We start from the raw sequence: 25,712 nt of genomic DNA, 5'->3' as shown, positions 1-25,712 counted from the left end.
TCCCAACCACTGAAAAGCCCCCTCACAAAGCCTGCCTTCAGCGTTAGCATGGATGCCCTTCACGATGAATTAGACAAACGTACCTTTGCTGGCCCGGACACATGATCCTTGAAGAAGTTCTCCAAGATCTGGCTCACGTCGACGAGGTCCTTCCCAAGCGTCGTCCCGCTCTTCGCAATCAGCGGCTTCGCCTTCTGCATCAAGGACTCCAAGTCGTCCACCGTGTCGCTGATCAGCCCCCGCCGCAACCTATCCGCCGCCTTCGTCGCCGGCGTCACGTCCATCGCTCCGGGCTGCGCCTCATCGAACTCGACGTCACGGTTGCCGAGCTCGGTGTCGGGCTTGTTGAGGTATAGCGCGAGCTGAGTGACGGAGTAGGTGAGGACGACCTCGAGGGTGCGCCGTGCGACGGAGATGCCGGCATGCACGTCCTCTTTGGTCTCGTAGGTTCCGGTGAGGATAGCCTTGCCCTTGTCAGTGGGCTTCGCGGTCGGCGCTTTCGCGAGGAGATCGCGCAGCTGATCTAGCGCGCAGTTCCCAAGTTCAAGCAGCGTGCCTAGTGAGGCCCGCTCGCCGAGTACGACCTTGTTTTGCTGAAAGATGTGTGAGAAACAGAGCGATGCAATACAGGGCGAAGTGCAACTCACAGGCAGAATGATGGCCTCCTCAGCTGGCCAAGTGTCTCGCTCCCGCATCATGATTGACTCTGCGCGACTGATCGTGACCAAGACAGATACAATCGACCCCGCAAGCTTCATCAACCGGTGCAAAAGGTGAGCCACAGGCGGCGACGCGTCCTTCTCGTTCGCCAGCCGGTCTTGCGGGGTCACCGGCTCGAAGAGACTGGCCACCCGCCGCGGATGCGTCACCGCATGGTTGACGTGCTGGAGCAACATCAAGCCATGGACCTTGAACGCGTATAGCACCTGGTCGATATGACTGGTCCCGCTCGCCGACGTCAAGGACCCCTCCGCGAGAGCGAAGAACACATTGACCGTCTGCTCCATCTCCTCCATCGTGGCCAGCGATATCGGGTCCGTCGCTGTCCACGACATGGTCCGCACGATCTGCGCACTGCAGAGCTGCACGAAGCCGCTCGCCTCCGCGTCCAGGTAGTGCGTCTCGCGCCCGAGAGCGAAGAGCACCGCAGAGATAACGGCCAACATCGAGCAGTAGGCGACATGCGCGGGACTCCGCTCGCCCGGGAGCTCTGGGATCGCGACGTCGATTGCCCCTGAGCGGATAGCGGCGCTGATTGAGCAGTTGCTGTAAGCCAGCAGGACGCCGTTTGACGCGAGCATCTCTGCTGCCTCTGGAACGGTCGCGAGGGCCATATGGAGGCGCATGATGTGCGGAGAGTAGAGCGGTTGCTTGCGCAGGTTCAGCAAGGGGAGGTCCGTCAGTCCGGCCAGGTCCAACTTCGAGTATATCTCAAGGCTTTCCCGCACGACGTCTGTTTCTCGACATCGCGCCAACCACTGTGATGGCGACGAGTTGATGTCTCGGCGTATGCACTGCTCGAAGACGGCAACGAGGAGCTCCAAGTCCCGGTCGAGATCAAGGTCAGGTTTGCTGCGGATAGCGAGGAAGACAATACGGAGGCCGTCGATGACAAGGGCCAGGATGGCGTCGATGGTGGTGGCTATCCGTAGTCGCTGGTCGGCGTTGACGAGTTTTCGGCGGGCGAGGAGATTTCGGCTCTGCTTGGCGCAGTAGTACAAGATCTGCAGGAGGGTTTGGTGGAAGGGTACGGAGATCTTGCCCAGAAAAGAGGCAGCGGGAGGCTGTGCTGGGTTGGATATGATGCCGCGCGTGTTGGCCATACCGTCCGAGAATATCTCGATGGAGTCGTCCTTTTCCTCCGACCAGAACCATGCGAGCTCCAGCAGAGCCAATAATATGCCTAATCGTTGACCGTGCACGATGGCTTTCATGTCTCCGGGATGCTTCTCAGCGGCAACATCATGCGCGATGGCGGTGTACGCTTCGAGGATGTGCTTGCGAGCGTCCTTGTCTCCGCGTAAGTAGGGCCCTAGTTGCTGAAGGAGGAATTGCCAGGACGTTGCAAGATGCGAGAAGCCATGTGTCAGAGAGAGGTTCAGGTTGATGGACATGATCTGCAGCTGCAGGTGGTCGTCAACGGCCATCCCATCGTCCTCAGGCACATACGCCGCCATTCGCCTTTCGGCGTGTTCCAGAGAGAAGGCGAACCCGTCTCCAAGTTCACGGTCATGAACAGGATCGGATAACCGTACTTGGTCGAGTGTGAGTCCGGGATACTTTTTCTCCAGTGTCGCTGTCGCCTTGTCGTAGAGCTCTGGATTGTAGGTCGCAGTCGCGGCATGGAGGATGACTTCGTTCAGATCGTCCGACTTGAACCACTTCTCAATCATCGAGAAGCTGAGCGCCTTCTCCGGCTTCGCTTTCCCCGTATTCTCCTGCACCTGCATGCTAATGTCGGACCCCAGGATGCTCGTCGCGTGCGCTTGCGCCAGTGTCCGATAGGCGTACATGGACACTTCCGCATGTTGGTCGGAGTGCGGCACTCCGTCGATGACTATGGTCTCCGTTGTCATGCAGTCCGGAGGCGGATCCTTCTCTCGTGATGCAGCTCCTGCTATCCTCTTCCAAAATGCTTCGTCCGAGCGTAGCGGTCCCAAGATCGCCCTATTCTCGAGGCCGCGCTGCCAGACCGCACTCACGAAGTTGAGTACTGCGTCAAGGAGTTGAGGGTTGAAGTCCCATAGGTCCGACCAGTCCTTCAGGATGTCTAAGGCAGCGTCCATCCCGACTACTTTTCGCGTGCTGCCCTTGAGCACCGAGGGGTTAGGCTTCTCTGCGATAGCTTTGCCCTTGCCCTTGATATCGCTCAGCGAGAACGAGGTCCCAGAGATGAAGAGACGGCCGAGCGCAGGCTCTTTTTCCACTGTCAGCGCCATGAAGTGCCAAATAGCGATACGAAGCGGCGGGTGATTGAAGACTTCGCGGGCGATGTGCACCAGCTCAGCAACAGTATGCTCCGGGTTCGACAAATGGGCCAAGATAGTCGAGGGCGGCGGGTTAATAGTGGATAGGGAGGTGCACAGACTTGACAAGACGCGCATTGCCTCTAAAGGCACGACAGTCCCCGCGCCGATCTGCTTGACATACGATGCTAGCACCTCGACAGGATCTGAACCACCTGTGGTCAGGTCGCTAAACCCGCCAGTGACCGATCGGGTGCAGAGGTACTGCTCAAGCAGGCTCGCCTTCGTCGACATTTCCGACATCTGCTTCTGCGTTAATAGTATGCGCGTCAGCTTGAGCGCCGCCTGCAGCAGGAACACCAGTTTGCGAATGTCCGCCACCCGCTGCTCCTTATGCAGCACATCCAGCGCGCTCTTCCCCGTCGTCAGACTCGCCACGAGAGGCATCACCGACGCCGCGCTCGCGTGGAAGAGCCACACGTCCGCGACCGCCTGGCTCAACCGCGGGAACGGCCGCTCCGCCACATTCGGCGGCGAGTGCTCGAGGATGTTGGTGTAGAAGCGCAGGACGCGGCGCCCAATCTCGAACCTGTCGCCCAGCTGCGCGTACTTCCACGTCATGTGCTCGACCCAGATCTCGGTGTGGATGAAGCGCGCGGCACGCAGGAGCACCTCCTCCTTTGTGCGCGTCAGCTCCTCGTTGTCGGGCGTGATCGTGCTGTAGGCCTGGTCGAATAGCCGCTGGACGAGGTTGAGGACGGCCAGGGTCATGGTGTACTGGCCTGTTACACGCTCGACTGCAAAGGCATTCGACGCTGCACTCGCCGCACGGTCATTGCCAAAGAGCGCAGATGTGGATTTGAGGAACAGCCAGACGCGGGCCGCTCGGCCCTGGAGAGGGAGAAGAGCAGCGAGCACGCCCACAGCCGCGGTAACAAGTTCCGCAGGTGCGCGTTTCCTTGGGTTTGCCGACGTTAGCGCGTCTTCGAGGATCATCGTCGTGAGCTGCACCAGGTCCGGCGGTGTGGTCTCCGTCATCGTATGCGACACGACCGGAAAGCCGTCTTCCAGTGTGTCAATCAAGCGTTCAGCGAGGTCGGGGTGATCCTGGATGACGCTCCGAATCAGGTCCAGCGCCTCGATAATCGCAGTGACCTCCGTCTCGTCGTCCATCTGCACGCCGATGTCGTCCAACCGCAGCGTCCGCGTCTCCGTGTTCTGACGCTTGCCGAAGAAAACGTCCTCGTACCCCGCCGACGAGCCGGAAAGCCGCTTCTTGTTGACATATCGCGTCAGGACCTCGGCGATGAGCTTCCAGCCAGAGTGCCGGTGCTTCCAGTCAACGACTACCCATGTCCTCTCATCTCCAGCAACAAGGCGCCCATGGGTACCCGCGGGCAGTATGGACCCGCCCGGCAGACGGATGGGATGCTGGGTGATGTAGTGAATCTCCATCGGTCCACTGCGCGACGCACGCTCCGCTTGTCGCTCGTACAGTCGATGCGCCTCGTTATTCAGGGTAATATGCTGCGCATACGTCGGCAGGGCGTTGAAGTAGTCAAAGGCGTTCTGCGCGCACTCCTTCTGCTCCTCGTAGCCTCCCGACTGCATGTCTGACGTTGTGGCGAGCGGATCGGTATCGAGGAAGCCGCATGCAGCCATGGCGCGGCAGAGGCGAGGAAGGGGGACGAAGTCGACGGGGAAGCGTGCGCGAGCGACGTCAAAGATGGCTCGCCTGGACGGTCCTTGATGCCAGTCCATTCGCCAGTACTGGTGACATAGCAGATAGATAGACTCGACTTCGCTGCGGCCGAAGAGAGCAACCCAGATGTCGACGAGGCTATAGAAGTCGGGTATGGATTCCACGGGTATGACATCGAGCACGCTGATGAGGAAGCCTGGTGTACGAGTGAGATGAGAAGTAGGACAATGGGTTATAACTTACCTTTCATGACACTGCGGAAGGCGATTGGGTTTGTGTCTGTCACGGATGAGTCTCTCCTCCAGGCCAGTGACGCAACGAACAAGGGCGAGGTCGTTAACAGCATCCTGAGCATGTCAAAGAGGTCGCCGCTCTCTAGAACCTTTCTTGCCATCGTGGCGGGTACTGGTTCGCGGTCTTTCGGCGCATTGCCAGTGATGAGGGTTTGCAGGAAGGGCGCATACTTCGACGGCACCTGCTTCATGCTCTGCATCTTCTCCGCCAGCTTCGTCAGGACGAGTGCCCACGCCATGTATGTCAGTGAGAACATGCTGTTGTCGCCCTCTAGCACGAGTTTGTGTATCCGCTGCAGAGATTCTGGCGACGCAAGGTAGCTCTCCTGGTTCGCAGGGTTGTCTGAGATCTCGAGGAAGGTTGGGTCCGCGAAGTTCTCCAGCTCGAGCACTTCGATTGTGATGAGAATCCAGGTCGCAGCCATGTCCTGGCGCAGTTGCTGGCCTTCTGCATCCAATAGCAGCGTTTCGTTTGCCTGGTCTGTGCCCATCATAGTCGAGTACGCGCTCTGATAGATGCGCTCAACTGTGGGTCCATCTCGTGGCACAGACCCAAACATCGCCCAGAAGAGCACCTCGAGGAGCACGAGTTGTTCCTTGGCATTCTGCTTCGCCCAAGTAGTCGCGTCCTTGACAGTCCCTGCCATCGCCTTTGGAACAGGTGCACGCAGCTTGGCCTCGAACTCAGCGATGAGCGCCTCCACGAAAGCGCGCGCATCGGGCACCAGGCGCGGCATGAAGCGAGAAGACACGGAGTATAGCCACTGCTCCTCGTTCACCTCCTCGCGGAACAGGGGAATGAGGCATCGGAAGAGGTACAAGCGCTCGGTATAGTAGAACGGCGTGAAGCGGTCGTCAATGTCGGCCACATCGGCATCAGAGGCTTGGTGTAGACCTCCATTGTAGAGGAAGAGTTTGAGGAGAATGAGTGCTTGGACTTGGTCGATGTTGAACTTGGCGCTGATCGTCGTCGCTGCCTTGATGTCGTTCTTGTCCGCGGTGAGGACCATGCCGTCGACCGTGACCGAGCCACTCTCGAGAGCTTTGCGGGATGCCTCTGAGGGCTTGCCAAAGGGGGCTGAGATGTTTTTCAGCCGGTCGAGGCGCGCGTCGAGGAAGCCCAGGAGCTTGTCCTTGCGCTCCTCTTGTTGGTATCGTTCATCCTCGCCGGTTAGCACTCGGTAGAGTTCATCATAAGTCCTGCAAGCTGCACGTTAGTGTATCACATCTTGAAGGGGGTCCGCCACGCACACATCAACTAGGCTCGAGACCTTCGATTCACCCGGCATGGTTGGAGCCAGCTCGATGTGACACCGCTCGACGCGTCGTGGAAAGCGGGGACAAGGACAAAGCCTCAGTCAAGTCCCGCACTGGTATCCCCTGCAGAGTATACGCGTGTCAGCGAGCGCGCCGCTCGACAACACGCTGCCTACGCACCTTGAGGAACCGAAAGAACGTCAAAGTCAAGAGACGCGTTGAGCCGCTTGGACCGGCGTCAGAGCTCCCCTTTGGGACAACAAAACACGATCGGTGATTCTTGATCTGCTCAAGTCCGCCGTCAAGTCTGCTCCGTCGTTCCCCTCCCCTTCTCGCCAGACGATGTCTTCGTCTTCGTCATCATCATCGAGCGCAAGCTCCACACCAGAGCCTCAATTACCACACAAGAGGAAGCTCGCGGAGGCCGTGAAGGCTGAGGAGGACGATGATGATTCCAGCGACGACTCTAGCTCTTCCCCCAACGATTCTGGCTCAGATTCGGATTCTGACAACAACTCGGATGCATCCGACTCTGACTCTGACGACTCCGACTCCGACTCTGATACCCCCAATTTCAAAACTAAGTCTCGCGCAACCAAAGTCAAGGCCAAGGCCGCAGACGGCGGCGAGGAGGACGAAGCCCCCGTGCTCTCGCATGCAGAGCTCCGGCGACAAAAGAAGAAAGCCAAGCTAGAGGCCAAGGCTGCTGCTGCCGAGGCTGTTGAGGATGGCTCTGCTCCGAAGAAGCGCAAGCTCGCAAACGGGCAGGCGGCTGTCGACCAGCCGACCAAGCGCCAGAACTCCGTCTGGGTGGGGAACATGTCGTTCAAGACGACGCAGGACGATCTGCGCAGCTTCTTTAAGGAGGCAGGCGAGGTCACGCGCATCAACATGCCAACGAAGCCGTCCGGGCGTCCGGGAGGTTCGATAGAGAACAAGGGGTACGCCTCAGAAGTACGCGAACGCAGGAGATGCAGCTGAATTTTCTATAGCTACGCATATGTTGACTTTGCTACCCCGGAAGCCAAGGCAGCAGCCATTGCCCTGTCAGAACACCCTCTCATAGGGAGGAAGCTGCTCATCAAAGATGGTAAGCCAGTTCGTCCACCGAAATGCACGTACGATCGCTAACAATCCCTAGGCGATGACTTCGCCGGCAGACCTGCGCCTCCAGGCCAAGACCCCACACAACTGACTGCCAAGACCCACTCCAAAACTGCTCGTAGGATTCTCAACTCACAGAAGCAACCTCCCGCACCTACCCTCTTCGTCGGCAATCTCAGCTTCGAGACGACGGTGGAGGATCTTCAGCAGATGTTCGAATCACATCGACCCGCTAAGGACAAGGCGAAGAAGTCGGAGGTCAAAACGGAGTCTGGGGCGGAGCCGCCACAGCCGTGGTTACGGAAGGTCCGTATGGCCACCTTCGAGGACACCGGCAAATGCAAAGGGTGAGTAGACCGCACGGAACAGTGCCCTCAGCATGTTGACAGCCCACAGGTTCGCCTTCATCGACTTTGGCACAAAAGAGTACGCCGAAGAGGCGCTCATCAACCCGAGGAACCATCACCTGAATGGCCGGGACCTCCAGGTTGAGTTCGCCAGTGCAGAAGCCGTGCGACGCGGCGCGCCCCGTCAGCCGGCGGAGAAGGATGCGGACGGTCGGCCTGCGCGCCCGCACAAGGGCAAGTCGGCTGGCTACGACCGCACGAAGCCGAAGAACCCGGGCAGCAATAAGGCGGCGCAGAAAGAGGCCTCGGCGCTGAAGCGGGAGAAGTCAGGCAAGCCGTCGAAGGAGGAGAAGAAGATGCAGCGGAAGGAGGCGGCGGGTTTGCTCGGGAAGTGGGGGAGAGACAGGGATGGTGGAGGCGAGGGAGGCGAGGGGCAGGATGAGAAGACCGAGGTTGGGAAGTGGGATAGGAAGGCGGACAGAGGCCGTCCGACTCGGCCCATGCCACACGGGAGGCAGAAGCCAGGCGCAGCCTTGGCGGGGGCGCCACGACAGTCAGCGGCCATTCTCCCGAGTCAGGGAAAGAAGATGACTTTCTGAGCGACCGAGGGCTCTAATCTACTCGAACGACTCGCCTTGTATCATTTCGTGGCAAACGAGTTGTCGAATTGTTCATGATGTTCACGCTGCTGTGCGCGCGTAATTACACCTCGCTCGCCTCGCTGCTAGACGGCACCAAGAGTCAGTGAGTGCATAGCGTGGGCTGTCTGTCGCCACTGCCGTGATCCTACTGGGCCCAATGGAAAGGCGTTTTGGCGTCTTGCGGGCACTCTGGTCTGGATTTCGATGTCGAGGACAGCGTAGGTGTGCCGGCCTGCCGAGCCGATCTCGGGCCACATACGGTGGCATGACATGGGCATGACACTATGGCGCTGACGGACAAGAATTGCCTTATTTGCCGAAATCATTACTGCCGCGCTTCTTGTCTTCCACTCCCATCGTCGTCCTCGCCGTCGTTGCCGTTCAAATCGCCCCTGCAGACAGTCTCGCCGCATGCTGCGCTACACAACTCAACGGTGAGCGTCTCAACCCATCGTCGTCGTCGCCGCGGCTGCCAACATCCGACTCTGCCGCCAAAGTATTGTATTCCCGGGTTGAGAAGGCCCGTCTGACAAAGCGGCCCTTCTCGGCTTCGTACTTATAATCCATACCAATGTTGCGCGTCCGGCCTCCCCCCGCCATGGTGCGCGTCCGCTCATATACGCATCCCAGGACCGCGTCGCTTGCTATCACCCTCTCGGGCGCGGCCGTGCACGCTGCGCTCGCCATCCAGGTCGTCGCACTCTGGCGATCGCTCAAGTGGGAGCCCGAGAGCGAATGGGAAAGCGCGCACGATGAGTGGCGCGTGGATAGCATCAAGGTCCTCTGGGCTCTGCTCTCCGCGTACTTTGCGTCATCGGCTGTAGTCTCCGCGCTGGGCTTCTATGGTATTGCCAAGGTGCGTAACCATCCAGAGCGATATTCGTCATTTTACTGACTCAGACATCTTCAGAACAAGCCCGGGTACATCCGCTTTTACAGGGACTACTCCATCGCAGACTTTGCTGTCTCTGTCATTTCCCTATTTTCCGCCACTAAAGCCGTGCTTTACAAGTCAACACGTGCTGGCGTCTGCGAAGAGCTCTCGCGCCAACCAGAGATCATTCGGGACCTTGGCGACTTCGGGTTGTCGCTGGAGAACTGTGAGCGATGGATTGAGAGGGCGTCGATGCTCTGCTTCGCGCTTGTCGTTGTTGTCCTAGTCGCTAGGGTGAGTCCCCAGCGTAGTGTCGATCCATTACCCGACTTAAAGGTCTTCACTGCCTAGCTCCACTGCCTGTTGGCTGTCTCGAAATACTATCGCATGCATATCGCTCGGCAGCAACCCCCGCCATTACCCCTTAACCACCTTCCCTCACCAACTTCGCCGACACATCCTGGGCCGCAGCGGATATACCTGCTGCCCCAAGAACGCGCAAACCCGTCTGGCGAGCCGGTCATCTACGCACCTGTGCCACTCTCAACGCTCTCGCCACAAGACCAGGCACGGGCGAAGGAGGCATGGATCTCGCATGGCCACCGTCATCATCGCTCTCGATCGCATGCGCACCATCAGCCCGCGGACACTGGCAGGATCGTCCTGCCGATCTCCCCCGGCGAGCCGCTCCTGCCGGGATATGCATCCCAGGACGCAAAGGCGTGACCTACCGCACCCTCGCCGTACGCGTACTCGTAACGGTACATGCGCGGTGCCATAGTCGCCGCCTGGCTCGCCCCGGTGTATAACACGCGATCAGCGGGCATACATTCCTCCATCGTAACCCTAGATCGATCCTTGTATATTCTATCACCACTGTCCTTTTATCTCGGTCTATTCTTTTCATCGGTTCAGCCCTGGGCATCTGCGTCGTCTCTCCATCGATTTGACCTCATGGGTATCGCCTCTGGTTCGGTCTGGCTTGTCCTGCATCCATTGGCGTTTTTGTCTTTTCTTTTTGCGTCCTGGTCTATTCTCTGTCCATCTTGTGCTTCTATCCAGCAGTTGTATCGACTATCGACGCGAATGAGTAATTATGTGTACATTTCGGGGAGTGGGTCGTGTTGGGTGTTCCTGCTGCGGCTCTGTGAAGCTCGTCTCAAGAGAATGCGCATCGTGTGATACCCTGCGGTCAAGTGCGAGCCCTCGTGCAGCCCCAAAGGATAGTTCCCCGCGGTTGTTGTCCGCGTCTGACAGGACTCGGGAGGCGTCCTATGAAGTTGAACTTAGCACGTGACTGGGAGGCCTCCGAGTTCCCAGTCTTAGTCTACCTCAGATGCACGGCGTCCGGACTGAGTGCGGAGCAGCTAACCTATCCATGCGAGCCAAGGAGGACACCCTCTCTTCATCGAAGCAGTCAAAGAATCAGCTGCTGACCTTTTCCATGCACCGGGTAGTGGTCGATGCGGTACTAGGCCTTCATCTCACTACCGACCACCCTCAACTCTGATGTGATCGTAAATACGACGAACTTCCATCCATGCGTCGATGGTATCGATTGCTACCCGCGCTGGAGAAGGGCTGGGCATCGCGAGTACGAACAGGTCGCGCGCCGCTTTCTCTTGGATGATTCGTCGAATTCTGCAAGGATAGGTGCATATACCGCAAGAAGACCAGTGTTCCACACAGAAACTAGTGTTCACGAGACGAGAGGATGATTGTTCCACGAAGGGGCAAATAATATACTGCGACGCCATAGATAATCAAAGTAAACGCGCCGCGAATGATAGGATAAAGAGGTATGGAAACAAATGAAGGAGAAAAGGTAAAGGAGCGACGATAGGTGGGTAGTATATAGTCTGTATGTATGTACAATGGGCTGAAAGGCCCGGAAAATGTGATAGCAGCCAGTGGTATCCAATGAACAACGAATCAGGTAGGATCGACGGAGGGGCAATGTCGATGAAGAGGCAGAGTAGACGGGAGAGATCAGAGGATCGCCCGGTCAAGAAAGAGAACGCACGTCAAGCCACCCTCCTCATGCACCCGCCCTCCTCTTCCTCTCCGCCTCGCGCAGCACGGCCTTGGGTCCCCGCTTCGCCATCGCCCACACGAACACCAGGATGATCAGCAGGAACTGCAGCCACAGCCACGCCTCCACGACCAGCTTGACCACGCCCTTCTGCTTGGAATTCGCGACACCCTTCTGCGGCGACCTTTCCACTGCCGTCGTCGGCACATGCCTCTGAGTCTGCTCGTCCTCTTCCTCGGGGACGGGTCCAGGCAGTGCGATGGGCGACATCGGACCGGGTGTGATGGAGCCCTCCGCCATCGCCTCGAGCGCCTCTGCCAGGTCCTTGCGCCCTGGTGTCGTCTCACCGAGCAGGGAGTCGCGGAAGCGGCCCTCGACCCAGCGCGTCGTGCGCGCGCGGACCGTTTGAGACATGCGTCTATAGCGCTGCGCTTGCGGGGTTTCCAAGCGGTCCCCATTTGCAGTCAGCGGGGTGTCCGGCGTGGGCGGTTCCAGGGAGAACATCGGCTGGCGGATAGGCGTCTGCGGAGCGGCACGTGCTGGTGAAGGGGAGGGCGATCGTGAGCGTGTGATAGGAGGGAATGCGAGCGAGGACGAGGCTGGCATGGGCGAGGGTGATGGGGGCACTGATATCGAGCTGAAGCTATAGAGCGACGAGCGTCGCAGATGCGACTCTCCATGCAAACCCCACTGTCCATCGAGCGCCTCGCCGCCGAGCTCGGCCTGCAAGGTCGGGTGCTGCTCGTGCGAGGGTGTTGGCAGCTGGCTGAAGACTTGACTGAAGCTAGGGTGTGCGGCATGTCCAGTATGCGAAGCGAGGCTAAGCGCGGAAAGGGCAGGAGAAGCAGGATGGCTCAGGCTGAAGGAGGTGTCGGCGGAGAAGGAGGTGGTATGAGCACGGAAGGGAATCGGAGGGAGGCGCAATGAGGAAGAGTCATTCTGAGAGCGGTTCGCAACTTGAGAGGTAGAGGGCGAGTCGAAGAGACCCATGACAGACTTGCGCGTCTTGGTGATCTGAGATGGTGCAGTGCTCTCCGCGCTAAGGTGTTTGGCAACATCCTGCTCCAGCGTTCGGCGGAAGCTCTGGAAACGGATTGTGTCCTTCGCTGAGGTCGCCTTCTGTGCAGTGGGCTGCTCGACACCGCCTTCCTCGATCAGTTCGAGTTGCACGTTGTTGGGATCGTTGAGACATTCGTAGAGTCTGCTAATGTTCTCCGTCTCCCTCTGTACAGATTGCAGTCGGCTGTTGGTATCATGCTGCTGCTCGACAATACGCTGGTTCGTGTCTTCGAGCTCTTGGATCTTCGCAAGCAACTGGGAGATGAGTGACTGCGTGGAAGGGGACCGAACATGCTCTTCTGGGAAATCATCCTCTTCTTCGTCCCTCCTCGACTTCTTCGGCGTGGTGTACGACGTGTTGCTGCATAACGCGCCTCCAGGTGCGAAGTCTTTGACTTCCTCCTCGACCGGCTCAGGCTCATGTTGCGCACTCGACATCTTCCGAGCCGTCATGATGCGCTCCTTCCGTTCTTCGACCGTCTCGCGGGGAGGGGAAGTGCGGGTCTGCTCTTCGAGCTCTACACTGCGCGCCTGCGCCTTGTCGAGCTCCTCGCGTAGCTGCGCGATCTCTCCTTCCAGACGTTGCAGCATCCGGCGACCCTTCTGGTCCGCTTGCGACGACTCCGCCTCAAGCTTGCTCAGCTTGTCGAGCAGCTCCGCGTTCTGCTCGGAGAGGTATGACAGATCGGACTGCGACACGGATATCTTGCGCGTATGGCGCATCGGGCCGCGAGCGAAGACGTCCGACATCGCGCGGGGCAGCTTGTCCGCGAACCACGCTGGCGAGCCCGGTCGCGACTCCGGGCCGGGGGAGGGTATGGGGCTGGCGGGGATGCGGGCAAGCAGCGCGCGGTGCTGGGTCTTGAGGGCGGCGTTATTATCGTAGAGGCTCTTCAGGGTATTCACCGTCAGGCCGAGTTCTGATAGAAGACGCGTGTATGAGTTGGTGCAACGCGACGGAGAACGCGATGGGACGTACCGTTCTGTCGCTCCTTGATCAGGCCGTCAGCCTTGACCAAGAGATCCGCGAGCTCATCGCGCGACTCTTCCGTGAGCCAGTCCGGGTTCGGTCCTGAGGTGCTCGCCGGATCCGCGTCGAGGTCCCAGCCCAGAGCCTTCAAGGTCGCGGACATGGGTGACCCCAGCAGCGATTCCAGACGTCGCCGCGGAGGGGGAGAGGGCGAGCCCGCCGGGAAGCTAAACCCAGCACCAGAGTACGGCGGCGGCGGGGACGCGCCTCCCTTCTTGACGGTGGCGGGCCCGGTGGACTGTCGTCGCCTCTGCGCGGGCGGGCGTGGACGCGCCGACTTCGTTTGATCATGTGCTAGCATTTCAGAGGATGATGAGATTAGAGAGGCTCTGGTGGTACAACGCGCATCTGAGCTCTCGGATAGAAATTGTGTTGTGAAGTTCAATGGAGGTTGAGGGGGAGAACAGGGTCGCAGGCACGGACGGATGGGTGGTCCAATCCTAAACACGTGAAAGCAATATCGACCTGCCCCATTTGGCGACCCGCTCAGCCGCATGTTTCCCAAACCACCCCAAATCCCGTCCCGACTCTGCCTGGACTCCAATGACCAACTGCATTCTCTATTCGTGTACGTGTACAAGTCTGTCTACTATATTTGCGCGAAAGACGCAGTGTCCGTAAGCACTATCGACCAAATGAAAACCATCAGCCCTATTGACCCAACGAATATAAAAAGTCGTCTCAACAGACAAGAACGGTGGTGGAATTACGCTACTACATTGAAACTACTATGCAACATCACAGAAAGAGGTAGACTACAGAATGTACACGTATTACGAAGCAGAGACGTGCAAGCCCTACAAGAAGCCGCAGGACGGAGCGTCGAGGGGGTGTACCCTCGCATGTGCAGGTACGAATAACGAACGGCGACACCTATCAGCCGCGCCGCCCTCGCTATGCCTCCGCCGCGCCGTCCTCCTCCTCCTCTTCCTCCTCCTCTTCCTGCATCACCCCGACCTCGTACTCGCCGCAGACGTCCCATCGCGAGCCCTCCGCGGCGGCGGAGACGTACTTGACGAAGCGCATCACCCGCTCGTCGCGCAAAACGAGGAGCAGGCGGTTGAAACCGGGCTGCACGGTCAGCAGCGTGCTGTCCTCCTCTTCCTCCTCCTCGACGTCCATGCTGGTGTCAGCCGGTCCCGGTCCCTCTTCCTCTTCGTCGGTCTCCATGGACGGCGCGTCGCCATTGGTCGCATTGCCGTTCCCATTTGTGACCTTCCCGTTGGTGCCCTTCGCCTCTGCCACCTTGCCATTCGTGCCCTTGCGATTCGAAGTACCGTTACCGTCCGTCGTGCCGTGACCGTTGTGCGCGCCATCGACGTTGGTATCCGCCTCCGCAAGCTCAGCGTCGCCGTTGGGCTTACCGCCCTTCGACTTCTTGTGTATACTTGAGCGGTACACGGCGGGGTCATCCTCCTCGTTATGCGGAGCCATGTAGCACTTCACGAGAATCAGCCATCGATCTCAATCCCGAAGAAGTAATGCACCGCACCTCCCAACCACCCCACTCCGCTACCTGCCACCCACGCGAATCCGCCGTGCGCGCATCCTCTTCCGATGCCTGCACTTGCGGCGTCAACCCCAGCACTACATCCAACCGCGCCTCCTTCTCCTCGCTCGTAGCCAGCGTGTAGTCCAATCCCGGCCGGAAACGCCGTGCCTCCACTGCATGTCGCAGCGGCAGCAATCGCGACACCACCGCCAGCCACGCGCGGAACGCCGGGCTCGGGAACAGCTCATCCTGCAGGCTCCGTACAATCTCGTCCGACGAGCGTGCGGCTGCACGAGGAGTGACGGCCTCTGCAACGGCGCCTGGCGTGTGCGGCTTCAGCTGGCAGTAGCGCCACTTGTGAGGTGGCCCGCGCAGCTGCCAGGCGCTGTTCTCACCGACGCCTGCAGAGTGTGGCGGGACGCGTCCACCACGCTCGGCGCCAAGGCCGTCGCGTGAGTCAAGTTCGCGCAAGCGGGGTTCCAGACTTGACGCAAGTGCCTCCGTTAGGAAGGAGTGCAGCTCAAGCGAGGATTCCTCGACGAAGCGTGCTGCCAAGGCGTTCATTGTGCGCGGCTGCAAGTAGACAGGGTTGAGGAACTCTGACAGAAATGCCACATGCTCGTCCTTCAACTGCGCGTCGGGCATAGGTGTCGCAATCTCCTCTGGATACGGCTTGAACTCGGTGTGGTGCGAAGCCTGCGGTGGACGTGTGGGTTAGCATTCATGTTGATGCGCATGCTTGTGAGCATTGATGAAGGTGGGAGGACCGCGACCAGCGGGCGCGCCCAGGAGAAGGGTGGATCGATGACGTAACGACCAGAGGGGAGATACTGAGCAAGGGAGGGAATCCATCTTCTCACCAGCTGCTCGCGCGAGCTCTTGACTTCCGTCGGCGGCTCGGGGATGTATCCCTCCTCTCCCTCTTGCGCGGCGTGGAACCATCCAGAGATGCTCAGCCGGTCGCGACCGTCCTCGCCTTCTCCGCCCACGACGACTTCTTCGACCGAATGGAAACTGCGGCCTGGCTGGACCTCGAAGAAGATGAACTGGTCCCAGCTGGGCGGAATGGTCTTGGAGGGGACGGGCTGGGGCTCAAGCTGGCCGTTCGCGTTTTCCTTGACCGGGTACAGCTCGAGCGCGCCACCCCACTCGGGCTGCCACAGCTGGTAGTTGGGGAGGGGCATGTAGAGAATGTAAGACACGCGACGCGAACCGATCACGTCGTCGTGGTTCAGGAGGTGGCAGCCTGGATACGGGGTGGATGAGCAGACGATCGGCGGGGGGAAGGCGCTCTACGCACCCTTCGTGTATGAATTGACGGACATGTCCTGCTTCGACCCCGAGAGAGGACCACATCCGGTGACGGAGCGGACAAAGTCCCGGAATTTGGGGGAGTACAGGGCATTGCGCAAGGTGAGCAGGTTCGGCAGGAGCGAGATCTGCTCGGGGGTAAGGTAGTTGAGCGACGCAAGGTCGCCCGTCTGTTTGACCTGGAAAACGCGAAAAAGTCAGCACAAGATGAGGGGGGCCACACTCTGACACACACCTTGTAGATGTCGGTCTCTTTTTCGGTGAAGCTCAGCTCACTGACGCACTCGTCCTTGACGCGCTTAAGCAGATCGTCCTGGAAGAGTTTGTCGACGAGCGCGTAGTGGAATGGCTGGCTGTTGCGGTACATGTTGTTCAGGCGCGCGATCGTGGTGTGCGCGAGGAGGCCATCCGAGAAGCGGGCCTCGACGTCGTCCTCCACGGCGGTGGACGCTGCGGCAGCCGTCTTGAGTCGCTTGACGAGCCCGGCATCGGCGGAGTCGGGGGAGCGCTCGTGCGTTTTGACCATGCTGCCGAGGCGCTTAGCGGCGCTGAGTGGGAGGACGAGAAAGAGAGAGGGGATATTTTTTGTGAGAGATGGATGATGTACCAAGTCCGAATGCAAGAGCCGCGCCGGCGATCCGAATTGACCTGGACCTGTTCGAGACCCGACGCCCGCATCGCTCCCCCGGGGCCCACGCCCGCCCATTGGCTTCTGGATGCAAACTGGACTATTACTGCTGACCCCGTCCATTTATCGCTCTACAAATGATTGCTGACCCTGGCGCATATCGTCCCCTCCAGACGAGCGACATGGCTGCTTGACATCATGCATACAGGCTTCAAAACTGTGTCTAGTGATCGTACTTGCCCCCCTACAGTATCGCCAAGGTGTTCTCTCGGTGGTGCAACCCGCTGACAGCGAGGACTGCACAGTTCAGCCACCCAGCAAAGATTTGCGGCGAGCGGAAGGAGATCAACTCCAACGCGCGTGACCGGCACGCTGATGGGGCGCAGCCGCCTGCGATTGGGCAGCGCCGCTCCACGTGCGCTTGTCAGCCAATCTGCTTCGAGAAGCGCCTGCGCCAGTCAGCACGCGCACACCGACGTCAGCCAATGGGCACCGCCAGGACGGGGGTGACGGGGAGGAGGCGCGCTCTGGCCGCCCAACGTCTACCGTCGATATCGATCTCGGTAGTGCGGGGCCCTGGCGGGGACAGCTGCCCAGGGCGGGGGCGGGCAGCGGGGAAGGGACAATGTTCCCCGCGTGCCGAGCTGTGTCGTCCTCCTCCCAGCCTCGAAATTCTGGAATGCCTCATCTCCGGCCACGCTCGGATAGACGCTCTTCTAGATCTCCATCCCCACCTTCTCCTTGTCTAATCGCCATCTAATCTTGTCTGATACCCACCAGCATCAGCCGCGCGTCTCCCGTGCCGCCCCGCCACCTCATCGCACCCACCGGCTCGACAGACGCGCCGGTGCCATCACGCCGAGCACTGACGTTCTCTTCATAAGCGAGGGGAAAACACGGAGGACGCTGAACAGGTGACTACCGAGCGCTATGGAGATTGCAGTGATGAAGTTATAGATACAAATGCAGATGCATGGTGGCATACTGTGGTCGATGAAGAATGCATAGCCAGCGAAATACCATAGACCATAGAGTACTTAGCACAGATGCTCACGTACTAGGGAACGTCCTATCTCCCTCTCATCCCCTACTTTTTCTGCCCGAACGAGAAGCCACCGCTGGGCTGGCCAAAGCTGAACCCGCCGGTGGCGCCCCCGTTCTGCGCCGGTTGCTGGCCAAACGCGGACTGGGTCTGACCACTTGTCTGTCCGAACGTCGCGGGCGAGCCCTGCGGTGTCGTCGTCGCCCCCTCGTCCTTCTTCGCCCCGAAGTTGAAGCTGAAGCCCCCGGTCGAAGCCTGAGGAGGCGGCGCAGCAGGCGTGGTCGTCGCAGGGGCACCGAACCCGAACGCAGCCGGCGTCTTCGCAGGCGTGCTAGGCACGGTAGACGTCGTCGAGCTCGACCCGAAGCCGCCGAACGCAGATTTGGGTGCCTCAGCAGGTTTCGACGCGTTGCCGTTGGTTGCAGGCGCACCAAAGCTGAAGCCGCCAGTCTTCGGTGCTTCTGCGGGTGTGCTGCTCGTCGTCGCGGGGGTGCCGAACGAGAAGCCACCGGTCTTCGGGGCCTCACTGCCGGTCGCAGGCGTGCTGCCGCTCCCGAACGCAGACTTGCGCTCACCCGCGGGCTGGCCAAATAACGACTTCGTACCCTCGCCGCTCGTCGCGCCGAACGCGGACTTCGGTGCGTCCCCGGACGGCGTTGAGCCAAAGCCACCGAAGGCGGACTTCGGGGCCTCTGCAGGCTTGCCGAAAGCAGAGGTCGGTGCCGATGACCCGTTCGTCGCCGTGCTCCCGAAGGGACCGCTCGTCGACGGTTGCTCAGCCGGCTTCCCAAAGGCAGACGTACTGGGTGCCGAGCCGAAGCCTCCGGGTGCTGGTGAGGGTGTCTTGCCGAACGCGCTAGTCGTTGTCGATGTCTGTCCAAACGCGCTCATGGTCGTCGATGCCTGACCGAACGCCGACGACGCTGCAGGCGCCGCAGTATCCTTCTTCTCAGTGTTTCCACTGCCGAACGCACCACCAAACGAGAACCCAGATGTCGGTTTGGCCTCTGCAGGCTTGCTCTCCGCGGGCTTCCCGAAGCTGAAAGACGTCGTCTGTGCTGGCGCAGATGTCGGTGCAGCAGGTGTGGACGACGCAGCCGGCTTTCCGAAACTGAAACCAGAGCCAGTGGGCGCCTGCGGAGGTGCGGACGTAGGACCCGACGCATCGCTCTTCGCCCCAAATCCACCAAAGCTGAAGCCGGAAGGTGCAGGTGCAGAACCGTCCTTCTTCTCCTCTGCCTTCGGTGCCTCCGCTGGCTTGCCAAAGGAGAACCCACCCGCCGGCTTGGGAGCCTCAGCAGGTTTGGGAGCCTCCGCGGGCTTTCCGAAGGCAAAGGACAATGGTGCCGCTGCTGGCTTAGGCGCCTCCGCAGGCTTGGACGCTTCCGCGGGCTTGCCAAAGCTGAACGAAGATGCGGGCTTGGATGCAGGAGGGTCTGCTGGCTTCGCGAAGCTGAACGAGGAACCGGACGAGGGCGCGGCAGAAACCGGTGCAGACGAAGCCGCCGCAGGCTGAGGCGGGAACAAGCTGGATTTTGGCGCCTCCGTCGCCTGGGCAGGTTTCGACTCCGCAGGCTTCCCAAAGCTGAAGCTCAATGATGGCTTGGGTGGCTCTGCCGGCTTAGGTGCATCTGCCGCCTTGGGAGCTTCAGCAGGCTTCGCAGCATCGGTCGTCGCGGGTTTCGAGAAGAAGTTCGGTACAGCACCAGAGGACGCCGGCTTATTGGTCGCAGGAGGGGTCGACGCCGCCTCCGGGTTCGTAAAGCCAAACTTGAGCGGCGAGCCAGCAGCCGGGGCTGTCGCAGGCGCACCAAGCAGCGTCGACGGCAGCTTCGGTGCATCTGCAGGTTTTGCCGTAAGGGATGCAAGCGGGGAAGAGACCGTGATACTGGGCACTGCCGGCGCGGTTGTCCCCTGCTTTTCACGCTCGAGTTCCTGACGACGCCTGCGCGCTTCCGCCTCCATCTCCTGCTTCTCGTACCAGCTGAGTGGTCGTTTGAGTGTGTCCGGGCGAGCCTGCTTGTTGGATATCGTAGAACCTATCCTCCTGATCGTAAGACTCTTCGACGGCGTGTCCGGCTTCGTCTCTTCATCCTTGACGCTGCTCGTGCTGCTCGTGAGCAACAAATTGTCGCTGGAGTTCTTGCGCGAAGGAGGGGTGGAGTGGGTGGTGCCATTGGGGTCTTGCCAGAGTAGTGGTTTGCCATCAGAACGACGACGCTGGGTGATGGATGAGTGCGAATGCACAACGCGTACAAGGGAAAGGACCTTACATCGGACTTGCTTGGCGACGTCGGGGCTATCTGATTGGCGAGCCTGTAGTTCTTCTTTGCTTCCGCGTATTCAGCGTCTGTGAGCCAGTTGTACACGCAGACAGGCATGCGATCGTCGCGGTCGTTGTGCACCGAGTCCTCAGGCTATCACATGAGTGAGCGATTGAGTAGTAGACCGCGAGAACCTATACTCACCATGTTGAACTTCGGAACCTCCTGCTTGACCAAAGTCCACCGCTGGCGTACACCATTTGGACCGATCCTATACGTGACACCATGCGAGGTCCATTCGTCGCCTTCGACGCGAGGTGGTGTACGAGCGCCCGAGTCCATTGTGACATCACTTTCCGAGGAGGGTGAATGGCTCTGCTTGCCCTTGCCGCGACTGCTCCTCTTGCCCTTAACGGGAGTGCTCTCTCCGGACTTTGACTGACCAGTGGACTTGCGCTTCGACCGTTTAAGCTGCCGTTTGCCCTTGCTATCGCTTTCCTGGTCGTCATCGTCATCGTCACCGACAGTAGAGCCGGCTTCGTCGCGATCGCGCTTCTTGCCACGCAGGCGCGCTACGACAGGGTTGACTGGCTGCATGTCCGTATCGACATCCGTATCCATGTTCACATCAGACTCCTCGGACTGAGACGCCTCCTGGACGGCGCCGTCGATGGAAACCTTGCGCGCGCGTTTATCACGTTTCTTAAGGTTGGCAATTTCCTCCTCATCCAGATCCTCGACCTCCTCATTGTTGCGCTTGGAACCACGCTTGGTGTCGAGGGGTCGATTGTTGTGCCAGCGCGGGTTATTATCGCCATCGACGATGTCTTCGTCGTGCATGCGCAACTTCTTCGGATCGTGTTCCTCGTCATCTACGTCATCGCCCAGAGCGCGCTTAACGCCCTCGCGAAGAAGTGAAAATTCTCGCTGAAGGGGAACGGCGCCTCGGCGAACCGGTTTGGTTGGGGAGGTCCTTCCACTGGGTGCATATTCCGTGTCCGACGAAGGGCCTGGGTCCGCCAGATATCCGTATGACTTGGGGGCATTACTGCAAGAGCATGAGCATGTTATGTGGCGCCGAGCGTGGTGCACGCACTATGACTGGTTGTGTCCTGTAGAGTACGAGAGTGGCTGAGCGGCATGGGGGTTGAAGCCTTGAGGTGTGCGCGAGCGTGATGGCTGATCGTCCGAAACTGCAGACCGAGAATGAGTTATAGATCCTAAGGGCAGATGAAGACGCACCAAATCTGACGGCGCGCTGCCTGAGGGGAGGCGCCGGTGAGGCTTCAGGTGCCGGGGAGGCCAAGCTTCCTGGAGCCCTGATCCACTTCTGTTCGCGTTTGCGCTTCACCTCGTCCAACGCTATTTCGAACGGGCGCGTGTCGTGGTCCGGAATGCCATGACTTCTCCGGAAATGCCTACTCACAGGATAAGTGGTGCCTCATATGTGATGGGGTGGTATACTCACAGGTTGTAAGACCTTTGGCGCCAATCCGCGATCCAGCGCTGGGCAAAGAAATAGCCGCCCACCGCGAGCGCAGAAAGAACGAGCGTGAGCGTGGCCTTGCCGCCTAGAGAGGAGGCAAAGCCAGTGTTTGGGGCGGGCTTGAGGTTGCCACCGAGGATGTCGTCGACGTCGGCCATTGCTGGGCCGAACGTGTTCGTGAAGCGTGATGAAGGCTTGACGAGAACAATAGACAATGGCCGCCGCGCGCTCCGGGCGACGTCCCAGCCATACAACGTCATACAACGCCACAAAAACATCCCTCATAGCGCGCGCAATTTTCTTGTTCTCTTGTTCGTTCTTGCCACCATGGCCACTTTGTCTCAGCAATTCAAGTTTTCTTTTCTTTCTTGTCGGTGTGAGGCTCCTGTTTCTCCTCCCCCACTCGCTTTTGCCTAGGGACACGGCTCACAATGCCATCGTCGCTTCTACTGGCGAAGTGGAAGATCGACCAGTACCTACTCCACGCTTATATGTCCTTGAGTTCATCTCAGTCTTTATCTGTGGGCATCCGAGCACTAAGCTGGGTATACATACTCGTAGTTCTAGTGTCACTTCTTCTCGCAATATATCTGCTATCCCACTATCTGCACGGGTGAACTAATCTCAAATCTGACATATTGTCAAGGTCAGTGGTGGACTCCCCCGGGCCCACACTCGCCTGCTGGCTAGGGGCAGAGGCCTGTCAAGGTTTCGGTGAGTTGTAGCTACAGTCTCATTCCGCTCGCTCCCTCGACGCGTGAACGAGAAGAGGAGGGCCACCCTTGCACTGGGCGGACTCAGTCTGCCCTTACCCAGACTGATGTGCTGCTGACACTTGCTCTAAAGCTGCAACGCTGGAAGCCTGGATCAAATGCGCTGCGATCATCTGTTTGAGAGCGAAAGCGGTACTATAAGTCACCTAGTGTTTAACTTTTTTGACGAAAATACGCGAACACTGTTTTGACCCCGTAAGATGGTCGAATTTGGCCCCGAAAAAAAGCAGGCGTACATTGTTGAGTGTCCTGAACAAGATGGCGCGCTCTTCTTCAGCGTAGCACGACGGGAAGGCAGAGATATGAGGGAAAGCCTGACCTGCGTGACACAAATCCGACAGAACGGTAATCGGCACACACGGCCCAGAACGGCATTGGCGGCACTCAACGGCATTTCGGCTCGGCTATCCAGCGATGTGGACGTGCCCTCCTGCACCCCAGCGTGCGCACTCATCCCGGTGGGCCGCGGCCGCATGCCTCAAAGAGGTCGGACGCCTGCTCCTCCTAAAGACGGCCCAGAGACCACTGCCGTCGAGAAGGAAGCTCGCTACCGCCTTGCATGTGAGCTGCTTGCCAAGCCCGAGTGGATACACCCTACGAGCGGCACACCTCGATACGTCGGCGTCGTCGAACATCTCAATGAGAAGTCTAGCCAGGAGCATCGTCCGGGAAAGCGTATCGTCCTCAAAGTCGGTACTCTGCGAGACCGCCACCAGCACAAACACAAGCCTGCACGCGAAGCACACGCCGACCAGCAGCTGCTCACTCCCGAGCAAGAACGAGTTCTCATCGAATGGATCATCTTTTATTCGCTCGCTGGGAGACCGTGCACTGCTACTACTGTGCGCTACAAAGCAGGCCTTCTCGCTGGTCGCCGCCCTGGCCGTAACTGGCTGCCTAGCTTCCTACGCCGGAATCCCGAGGTCTTGTTCCGCAAGGCTAGCAATCTCGATCCCAAGCGCGCGCAAGCGTTCTGTCAGCCCATCGTTCACATACACTACCTTCTACTTCAAGAGTGGATGGTCCTGAAGGGCATCCCACTCGAGAATGTGTACAACATGGACGAGAAGGGCTGTCAGCGCGGCGGGGGAAAGAAGGCAGCCTTGCGCAAGTACCTCATTCCGCGAGCAAAGAAGTCGCAGTATCGTCGCAGCAGCGAGAACCTCGAGCTCGTGACCATCATCGAGTGCGTGTGCGCGGACGGCTCTTTCATCTGGCCAGGCTTCATCTTCGCTGGGCGCAATTACAACGAGCATTGGTTTGATGGAGATGTTCCCCCTGAAGTCACGTACGTACCCTGCGCCTTGCTCGTCTTCAACCTTCTTACCATGTTCCTCTCCAGCATATCTACCACCGAGAATGGGTGGACGAATGATCTCGTCGGATTAGCATGGTTCCGCGAGAACTTCATACCTCAGGCGACGCAACGCAACACTTCCGGCAAGCCCATCCTCCTTATCTGCGACGGCCACGGGTCTCACACGACTCTTGAATTCATTGAGCTCGCTATCCAGAACAACATCATTCTCTACTGCCTTCCTCCGCACACCACGCACAAGCTTCAGCCCCTCGATGTCGGCGTGTTCGGTCCCTTTCAGACTGAATGGGTGAAGGCGTGCGACGCGTCGGTAGAGACTTACAACACGGAAATGCCCCGCGGAGACTTCGTGCACGAGTACTTGGAAGTTCGGAGCAGAACGTTCACTCCGGAGGTCATTCGGGGCGCCTTCAAGAGGACCGGCATACACCCCTTCAATCCCGACCTCTTTACCGACCACGATTTCGGGCCAAGTCTCGCAACTTCAACTGCCGCATCTTCGGTGCCCGCGTCGTTCCCCGGTGGTCCTGAGCTACCGCCGCTCCCCATCTCTCCTGACGCTGTCGAGCCTGTCGAGGAACTTCCCTACCTCCAGATCTTTGACACGAGCGATGGCGACGAGGAGCTCGTGACAGCCTTGCGGGACCTACACCTCGACGAATGCTCCGAGGATGAGGCAATGGACATTGACCTGCCTGAGAGCTCGCGGGTGGATGGTGACGGCTCCGCGGAGGACCTGCAGGACGTCTCGATGGCAGCCCCCAGCGACCCTTCAGCAGCCACGCAGGCCGATGGTGATGGCGCGCACGACAACGACGCAGCAGCTCAAGTGCTGCACGTGCCAGGGGGTGAAGCCCAGGCTCCCGGTCCCTCCGGGAGTGGTCTCAAGATCCGCATCCCATCCCGCGCCTCTCGCATAGATGAGCTCGAACGCGAATGCGAGCGGCTCAGGTCGCAGACGATCATGGCCCGGTCGGAGCTGGATAGCGTCACCGAGCAGCGCAAGAAGCGCAATAAGCGAAGTGATGCCCCTTCACATAGCTTCAACCCGAACGCCACGATACTCACTGTCGGTGCTGGTAAAGAGGGTGCCGCGGAAAGGGCGCAGCTGCGCGAGCAGCGCCGACAGGCGAAGACGGCGCGGGCGGAGCGGAAACACAACAACTCCGTTGCTCAGCAAGATCGACATGTGCGGAACGAGGTGGCAGGGATAGCATTTGAGGGCAGGCTGTCCGGGTTCAAGCGGGAAAGGCTCATTGACGTTGCGGCAGCTCTCAGATTGCCATGGGAGAAGGTTACGAACCCTCTCCTCGCGGAGTCCATTGCTACCCACCTTCAGGCAAATCCAGCTGTCCGAAGCTCAGTACGCTATCGCGGCCTATACGACAAGAATCTACCACGGCTGCGCGAGAACAACAATGCGGATTCTCCAGCGCATCATAGCTCCCAAGCTCCCCTTCCTTCGTCGTCCCTCTCGGTCCCTTCGCATGCCGGTCCATCTCGTCTAGCCCTTGCGTCGTCCTCCCCGTATGCGACACAGCCCGGGGGAATGCAGTACTACCCACCATCCGCAATTGCGCCGCCTGGTACGATGATGTCACCTGCATCATACCCGCCGTCACTGTCCGCTGACCTGCGAGGAGCGCATATGAGCGCTTCGCTGCCGCCACTGCCACCACCATCGCCATGGCCTTCAGCAGTACATTACCCTCCCTCCGGTCCTTCAGCTTCCTCGACCACGTTGACTGTGCCGTCTTCGCAACTTCCGGTGCCGCCGTCCCCTGCCATGCCATCCCCGATGCCGTACTACCCACCCCCATCATTGCTCTATCCGCCCCCATCGTCAACACCCTGCCCGCCACCGCCGGCACCCTACACGTCTTATAACTACGCTCACTATATGCCCCCATACCCACCGAACATGGGTCATAATTTCCCATATGATACCTCTAATCATCATTCGCATGGCTAGCTTAATCGAACCACGAGTCGCTCCCTTGTAGATACACCCATTTCGTCCACTAATCATCGTACCGTTGGTATCATACGCGGTCAGCTCGTCTCGAGCTTCTAGCACATAGCCTTCCTGATGT

At 59.3% G+C, this 25,712-nt stretch overlaps 7 protein-coding genes across 7 annotated transcripts; 3 read left to right on the top strand and 4 right to left on the bottom strand.

Annotated features, from left to right (window-relative positions):
• Positions 1–59: 59 nt before the first annotated feature.
• Positions 60–5,971, bottom strand: SCHCODRAFT_02501492 (uncharacterized protein; the record flags this gene model as incomplete). The annotated part of the gene is made up of 3 exons (XM_003036571.2): positions 60–593; positions 648–4,864; positions 4,912–5,971. 3 exons carry the CDS (start codon positions 5,969–5,971, stop codon positions 60–62), a joined length of 5,811 nt encoding a protein of 1,936 aa, XP_003036617.2.
• A 542-nt stretch (positions 5,972–6,513) lies between these two features.
• On the top strand, positions 6,514–8,416 carry SCHCODRAFT_02622410 (uncharacterized protein). Its single transcript, XM_050345113.1, has 4 exons — positions 6,514–7,159; positions 7,211–7,308; positions 7,360–7,669; positions 7,719–8,416. Exons 1-4 carry the CDS (start codon positions 6,561–6,563, stop codon positions 8,266–8,268), a joined length of 1,557 nt encoding a protein of 518 aa, XP_050200523.1. The 5' UTR covers positions 6,514–6,560; the 3' UTR covers positions 8,269–8,416.
• Positions 8,417–8,582: 166 nt separating this feature from the next.
• On the top strand, positions 8,583–10,374 carry SCHCODRAFT_02622404 (uncharacterized protein). Its single transcript, XM_003037944.2, has 4 exons — positions 8,583–8,744; positions 8,941–9,166; positions 9,221–9,478; positions 9,536–10,374. Exons 1-4 carry the CDS (start codon positions 8,722–8,724, stop codon positions 9,908–9,910), a joined length of 882 nt encoding a protein of 293 aa, XP_003037990.1. The 5' UTR covers positions 8,583–8,721; the 3' UTR covers positions 9,911–10,374.
• An 848-nt stretch (positions 10,375–11,222) lies between these two features.
• SCHCODRAFT_02599095 (uncharacterized protein) lies at positions 11,223–13,408 on the bottom strand (the record flags this gene model as incomplete). The annotated part of the gene is made up of 2 exons (XM_003036570.1): positions 11,223–13,195; positions 13,255–13,408. 2 exons carry the CDS (start codon positions 13,406–13,408, stop codon positions 11,223–11,225), a joined length of 2,127 nt encoding a protein of 708 aa, XP_003036616.1.
• Positions 13,409–13,839: 431 nt separating this feature from the next.
• On the bottom strand, positions 13,840–16,724 carry SCHCODRAFT_02622397 (uncharacterized protein). The gene is made up of 5 exons (XM_050345112.1): positions 16,351–16,724; positions 16,098–16,210; positions 15,658–16,043; positions 14,798–15,493; positions 13,840–14,745 (listed from the first exon to the last, which is right to left on the bottom strand). Exons 1-5 carry the CDS (start codon positions 16,632–16,634, stop codon positions 14,200–14,202), a joined length of 2,025 nt encoding a protein of 674 aa, XP_050200522.1. The 5' UTR covers positions 16,635–16,724; the 3' UTR covers positions 13,840–14,199.
• A 927-nt stretch (positions 16,725–17,651) lies between these two features.
• SCHCODRAFT_02622393 (uncharacterized protein) lies at positions 17,652–21,693 on the bottom strand. Its single transcript, XM_003036568.2, has 6 exons — positions 21,511–21,693; positions 21,285–21,460; positions 21,139–21,235; positions 20,247–21,090; positions 20,052–20,195; positions 17,652–19,998 (listed from the first exon to the last, which is right to left on the bottom strand). The coding sequence occupies exons 1-6, from the start codon at positions 21,684–21,686 to the stop codon at positions 17,824–17,826; spliced, it is 3,612 nt and encodes a 1,203-aa protein (XP_003036614.1). The 5' UTR covers positions 21,687–21,693; the 3' UTR covers positions 17,652–17,823.
• A 1,492-nt stretch (positions 21,694–23,185) lies between these two features.
• SCHCODRAFT_02468228 (DDE-domain-containing protein) lies at positions 23,186–23,983 on the top strand (the record flags this gene model as incomplete). Its single annotated transcript, XM_003037943.2, has 2 exons — positions 23,186–23,589; positions 23,644–23,983. Coding segments are annotated over 2 exons (744 nt in total), but the record flags the coding sequence as incomplete, so codon positions are not given.
• Positions 23,984–25,712: the final 1,729 nt, after the last annotated feature.

This window comes from Schizophyllum commune (assembly GCF_000143185.2).
Source record: "Schizophyllum commune H4-8 unplaced genomic scaffold SCHCOscaffold_5, whole genome shotgun sequence".
Classification (NCBI taxonomy): Eukaryota; Fungi; Basidiomycota; class Agaricomycetes; order Agaricales; family Schizophyllaceae; genus Schizophyllum; species Schizophyllum commune.
Note: the sequence above shows the minus strand (reverse complement) of the source record. Positions and strands in the feature narration are given on the sequence as shown.

Excerpts from the sequence above, each read along its gene's own strand:
- SCHCODRAFT_02622410 (XM_050345113.1), top strand. The coding sequence starts at position 6,561 with ATGTCTTCGTCTTCGTCATCATCATCGAGCGCAAGCTCCACACCAGAG. Across the intron at positions 7,160-7,210 it reads GGTTCGATAGAGAACAAGGG|CTACGCATATGTTGACTTTG; the intron begins GTACGCCTCAGA and ends AATTTTCTATAG. Across the intron at positions 7,309-7,359 it reads GAAGCTGCTCATCAAAGATG|GCGATGACTTCGCCGGCAGA; the intron begins GTAAGCCAGTTC and ends AACAATCCCTAG.
- SCHCODRAFT_02622404 (XM_003037944.2), top strand. The coding sequence starts at position 8,722 with ATGCTGCGCTACACAACTCAACG. Across the intron at positions 8,745-8,940 it reads CTGCGCTACACAACTCAACG|GACCGCGTCGCTTGCTATCA; the intron begins GTGAGCGTCTCA and ends TACGCATCCCAG. Across the intron at positions 9,479-9,535 it reads TTGTTGTCCTAGTCGCTAGG|CTCCACTGCCTGTTGGCTGT; the intron begins GTGAGTCCCCAG and ends TTCACTGCCTAG.
- SCHCODRAFT_02622397 (XM_050345112.1), bottom strand. The coding sequence starts at position 16,634 with ATGGTCAAAACGCACGAGCGCTCCCCCGACTCCGCCGATGCCGGGCTC. Across the intron at positions 15,494-15,657 it reads AGAGCTCGCGCGAGCAGCTG|GCTTCGCACCACACCGAGTT; the intron begins GTGAGAAGATGG and ends CGTCCACCGCAG. Across the intron at positions 14,746-14,797 it reads CGGAGTGGGGTGGTTGGGAG|TGCTACATGGCTCCGCATAA; the intron begins GTGCGGTGCATT and ends ATTCTCGTGAAG.
- SCHCODRAFT_02622393 (XM_003036568.2), bottom strand. The coding sequence starts at position 21,686 with ATGGCCGACGTCGACGACATCCTCGGTGGCAACCTCAAGCCCGCCCCA. Across the intron at positions 21,461-21,510 it reads CGCCAAAGGTCTTACAACCT|GCATTTCCGGAGAAGTCATG; the intron begins GTGAGTATACCA and ends TCCTGTGAGTAG. Across the intron at positions 21,236-21,284 it reads GCAGCGCGCCGTCAGATTTG|TTTCGGACGATCAGCCATCA; the intron begins GTGCGTCTTCAT and ends CTCGGTCTGCAG.